Source organism: Sinocyclocheilus anshuiensis, unplaced genomic scaffold, assembly GCF_001515605.1.
Source record: "Sinocyclocheilus anshuiensis isolate Anshui unplaced genomic scaffold, SAMN03320099.WGS_v1.1 scaffold850, whole genome shotgun sequence".
In the NCBI taxonomy this organism is placed as follows: Eukaryota; Metazoa; Chordata; class Actinopteri; order Cypriniformes; family Cyprinidae; genus Sinocyclocheilus; species Sinocyclocheilus anshuiensis.
Genome location: NW_015537937.1, coordinates 1860453 through 1866240, shown reverse-complemented (window position 1 = coordinate 1866240; position 5788 = coordinate 1860453). Strand labels below are relative to the sequence as shown.

Sequence of the window (5788 nt, the reverse complement as noted above, 5' to 3'; positions counted from 1 at the left end):
GGGTGGGGTGAAACAGGTGGTTGCTATGGGAACGAGAAGCCTTAAGATCAGCTGTCAGTCAGCCCTGCTCTAAACTGTTTCGTTAATTTGAAGATATAAAATAACTACTGATTAATTGTTTTATTTTAATGGTCTTCGTTGATTTACTTGACAATTAAAGCCGCATACAAATAGTTAAGTGTTTTAGGAGTTATGTAAAACAAAGTGTTTTCCCTCACAGAGTAGAACGATAAAACATTCAAATGTCATTGGTGATTCATAGGGGGTGTAGTTAATTTTGAATCCTGTGCTCTGATTGGCCAGCCGAGTCACGACCACGCCTCAACACGCCCCCTTTGTCCGGGTTTGTGTAAAGTTTAGTCTCTAAACCGCTTCGATGGGGACCAAACGAATAAATTCAACTAAAACGGGTTTAATTAATCGGTTCGTACACTATGATTGGATTTAATTGATTTGTGTTGTCGATTCTGTTGTAAGAGACTGAACCGAGAGAAGGATTGGTGGGGAATCGGAGGAGTTGAGTGAGTATGACTGAAGTTTGGCCCGTAACGGCCGTTAAGACAGACCTGCATGCGCTAACACAACAAAATATCAACTTAAAAGCCGAAGTTTAAGCTGCACGTACCATATTATGATTTCGTTAAAATAGAACATGCGTAGTTTTTTTATTTAATTTAAAAGTAGGTTATCTTCTGTGTCCTGAAGTGATAATATGATTAAACATTTACATTATTCTACCAGCAATATAGTAACGTTAATGTTTGTGCTTTTACTCTCTGGTTTTGCTCAGGTCTGTACAGAAGTCAGTGTTACGCATATTTAAGGTTAGTGCTTTATGTGATTTTTTTTTACCTTCAGTATGGATTGTATAAATATTTTTCTGGCTTAATCCTGGTCTTTCTTTAATTGTTTGCTTTGGGAGTGAGACATGGGTGAGTCTTTAATACAGCTTTATAAATGAGGACTGACACTGACATTTTGCTGTTGCTTTTCCAGAATTATAGGTTTTACATTGGCATACAGTACAGTTTTATTTATTGTTTGCTTTATACTTTATTTATTCAGACAATATCTTATTCACAATGCTCTCTGACTAACATACCTATCCTCCTGGCACAATATACTGCAAAACTCTGCGCTGATTTTGGCAAATGTTTATTAACTGCTTTCAAGACACACTGTGTGTGTGTGCGCAAAAGGGTGTAAAAGGGTCTTTAAATGGCGAGCACCTCAGTACAGCTGTCAGTGACAGTCACCATTGTGATGACTGAAGTCATAATCACTTCCTGTGTGTCATGGAAGGTGCTGCTTGTGTCTGTCTTCTTGCTAGCCTCTATTCATGTCTCATCTTGTCAGGCTAACCTGCCTCTGAGGTACTCTGAGAACCACACTGTTGTTTTTCTGTTAGAATTATGACACACAAACCAGTTTTGTAACTGACTCTGTGTTTTTGTTCTTTGGAATGAAGAATGAGAGTACAATGAATTTGAAGGTCTTTGGCATAAATGTTATTACATGTTTTAGCAGGCAGTTTATCTGCACTCTTGGTTGAGACTGAGTGTGGTTCACTTTTTGGTGTCAAGACAAAAAATGGACTGTTTAATGTCTTTTAATGAGGAAAGAACTATACAAGAACTGTAGTATAAAACTATAAAAGTAGTTAAATATGTTGATTAGATCAGAGTTTATTAACATCATGATTCCCACCCTTTAACACAATTGTTTTGAAAATGAGTTTCAACAAAAACATACCATTGACTAACAACCTCACAGCTGACTGTCTTTAATGATTTATATTAATATACAAGTTGGCGTGAATTAAAAAAAAAAAAAAAATTTTGTGAATAATCCATCCATGTATGCTTAATTTTTTTTTTTATTTGACCTCATAATTTTGCATCAGAAAATCATCATTTGAACTTTCAAGGGAAACAACATAATTCTCTTTGGTTACATATGCCTTTTCATCCACTTAATCACTGCCCTTCCACTATTGACCGCAAACATACATTCATTTTTGAGTGAGACACCCACATCTGAAATACAACCAACATCTGATTGATAGAACCCTGCCTAGCATTTTTTTCTCTTTACAATAATCCATTGCACCCGAATGTATGTCACAATACAGAAGAAAAGATCTGTCGCTACTTCCAGTTCGTCATGACTTTAGACCACAGTGGCATTCTGCAGCATTTGCATCTTTCTAAAATGATAAATATATATATATGTGTGTGTGTGTGTGTGTTTCAGCGAACTCTATGGTTCCTCAAGCTGATTATCTTATTTCTGGATTAGTTTAGCAATGACAAATCAGCTTTCCAAATGTCACAGAGGCGTAATATGTTTTGAAAGTGACCGACAGTTACCATTAGAGTTGAAAATTGTCTCCTCTTTTTCCTGCTGTGATTTCTTTTTACATCTGTGGGGCTTTGTAAGAGAATGGTGAACAAAACCCTTCTCTTGCCACAAAAATGAATGCGTTTTCTTTCATGATTTGGTACCGGCCTGCTTGCATGGCAGATAATCAACTGTGTTCATGGGCCAGTCGCTCTTTCTTTCTCTCTTGTTGTTGGGCCCCTTGATTTAGCTTTCACATACACAAAGCTGACACACACACTCTTAATATCTGCCTCCACTGCATGTGTCCACCGCTTAGTGGGTGTTGCCATGGCATTACGCACAGAATGAGGCTTCACACTCGGCATCTTGTGTTCTTTTCACAGAGAGCTCCGGAAGAGCATCCTGGACAAAACACACACACAAACACTCACATCCCAGACCCTTGTGGTGAATATTAGTCTGGATAAGCTCATCTGTAGTGCACTGGACTCCACCACTGCAAAACGTCAGAGAGACTTTGGAAGAGTTTACAATTAATTCAAACTTTTTTTCTGGGATTCAGTTCATTATTCTTCCCTGTTGGATTACTTTCTGGACTTGACTCGGATCAGTACTTCATAATGCTCTTCAATGGCTGCGAGCAGTGCAGTGGTTAGCATGCAGAATGAGAACCGGACCTTTGTCCACTACAGGTAGGCATGCAACACTTGAATTACGTTTTCTTTTCAGTTGTAATGCACCCTTTAAGATATTTAGAGCTAGTCCAGTATTAACTCATTCATAAAGATGGACCAAAATTGTATTCACATGCCACGTAGTCATAGATTTTATTTAGCACTGTATTAAATTAACAGACCATAAATGTGTCCTTTGTCTCTTTTGATTTAATACCTACAATTTATTTTAAGTTTACAAGTAGGCTTATAATCGAAACTTTTCAATAAATCATTGCTAATTGCTTGTCATCATCTTATGCATCTCCCTTTATGTCTTAAAAAAATAAATTTTGTTGGGGAAGGTGTTTGACTGAATTTGAATGTCATTCATTATCAATCTGAAATTTTGAGACAAATCTAGCAGCAAAATAAACCCAAATCTTGGATCCAAACCATTTTGCAACAACATTTCCAAGGTAGTATTATTGTAGAGCTTTAGTGTGTGTGTGTGTGTGTGTGTGAGAGAGAGAGAGAGAAAGCAGGTGTGCCCCAGTTTACTCAATATTTAATATCACTGTGAATCATTTATGACAATTGCCCATATTCTGTTCTGTGGTCCATGAGTTGGGTTAGTTTTTATCTTTTAGTCAGTCCTCTGCAAACATCTGTTACTCAGACATTGTTAGCAATACATATATAGTAATATTTACATTTATGCATTTGGCAGATGCTTGTATCAACTTGCATTGCATTCAGGGTATCTATTTTTCTTGGGAACCCATGACCTTGGCATTGTTAGTGCATTGCTGTACTGTTGAATGTACAAAGTAGATTTTTAAGATAGCCATAATCATACTAATTTGCATTAATATCCCAAGACCAGTTTGTCATGAGAAACAAACTACAATCACTGTTTCTGAGTTTCTTTTATGCAAATCGATTCCATTTTTTATATTCTAGATGAAAGCTCTCTGAGGCGTGTAGTCTATTGATTAGTCACATGATGAAACGAGTTTCATGACATCAGAAGCAAACGCAGTGGGTCTAATCTCTGTAGTGTCCCTCTCTGTGTGCACACTAATCACACACAACAGTGGAAAGCAGAAACACAATCAGATTAGCTGTTCAAGTGCTGAGCATGACAGTTTTTGCCAAAGCCATCTTCAACCTCTGCCCTCAAAGACATCCGATGTGACATTGTATGATAGACAACTGCTGTGTAGAATATTCTTTTAAAAATCATTTGAGTTTGTAGAGGTGTAAATCCTGGTGAAGTATTGGGTTGATTGGCAGCCTCATGGTGATGTATGTGTGCTTTGAACAGTTGGTTTTAGAGATTACGGCCCCATCGGAGGAATTTTTAAGACAACTTTTTGAGCCAACGAAGCCCTTTAGATGCCTTTCACATGTCCAGTTTTCTTTGATTGTGTGAGGCGTGAAGGCACCAGGTAGGGCCTCTACAAACTCTGACGGACTGGTTATTATGTGTAGGGGATAATCTATTATGGAAAACTGGTAAAGATATTTGCAAGGCCTGATTGATTTGCCTCATATTATGCAGTGTCGGATTGATTGGTAATGAATTTTTGTGTTGGGTCCTTTTTCCATTTAGCTTTGTTTAATTAATTTGTAAGGAGTTTTAAGCCTTTACATTGGCCAGTATTCGTTTATAATGTTTTTTGAACATTAAAGCATGTCAACATATTCTGTTACACCAAATACACAAAATAATGATCTTTAACAAAGCATCATATGACCCCTTTAATAACGTGATGATAATCCACACAACTAATGTGTGACGCATTGTTGTATATACCATAACATACAATGAAATAATCTAAAAAATGTAGGGATGCACCGAATGTTCGGCAACCGAAATCATTAAATAATTAATAAGCGAAAAGACCAAATAAATTGTACCGAACAATGACGTGACGCTATCAAACAGCAACCAGCATAAAGTGAGAGGCGCACACTCTTTATAATGCAACAAACAGCACAGCAGTGTGGAAGCATTTAAACTGTCCGAGAAAGATGCAAAAATCATTACAAGCACCGACAGCGAGAGACTGTTTAGTACCGCAGGCAGCGCACGTCTTCGATGAGAAGAGGAAGGGGTGATTGTTGCTGGTTACTGTATGATGATTGAAATCGTGAAATGGCCTTAAACAATTAGTACATAAACTGCAGAACGTTTTGTTTTCTAATACACGCACGCATTTAGGCATGGGCCAGTATGAGATTCTGACGGTATGATAACCTTAGATAAAAAATCACAGTTTCACGGTATTGCGATTACAGCTCTAAAATATGTTATTTTTAAATGTCTGGGTAAAAAAAACCTACTTTTTTTCTGAACACATATTTTATTTTTAAGAAACATATAGAACATTTTGGAACAGTAAACATGTCAGGCTAAATAATTAGAATAAATAATTAAATTCTTCTTAATTAAATGCAGTCACTTAAGTGAGCCTAAACCTGCAGCTCAACAATAATCAGAACATAATTTCTGTAAAAAAAATAATAAAAAATGCAGGCATTAAACCTGCAGCTCAACAAGGTTTTTGGAGACATGCTCGCTTTCTACACATTCATCTTTCAGTCCAAGCTATGATGCAGGAATGTTCACCTTTCCCGGATTAAGTTTGGAGCTATGGTTTGGAGCGGTGAGGTACGAGGATGTGTGCAAATACACACGTAAGGAAAGAGAGAGCGCGAGTGACACACACACACACACACACACGCGCGCGCACACACACACACACACACACACACACACACACACG

General features: G+C 37.4%; 1 protein-coding gene across 6 annotated transcripts in view; it reads left to right on the top strand.

Annotated features, from left to right (window-relative positions):
• The first annotated feature begins 331 nt into the window (after positions 1-331).
• Positions 332-5788, top strand: part of LOC107660048 (G-protein-signaling modulator 2-like) — a 14562-nt gene continuing 9105 nt past the window's right edge. The window contains exons 1-3 of one of the 6 annotated variants that reach the window (XM_016449228.1): positions 332-521; positions 791-824; positions 2727-3035. In XM_016449228.1, coding sequence (XP_016304714.1) covers positions 2974-3035 — 62 coding nt within the window. In that variant the 5' untranslated portion in view covers positions 332-521; positions 791-824; positions 2727-2973. The other 5 variants (XM_016449236.1, XM_016449253.1, XM_016449264.1 and 2 more) reach the window with 5 other exon arrangements.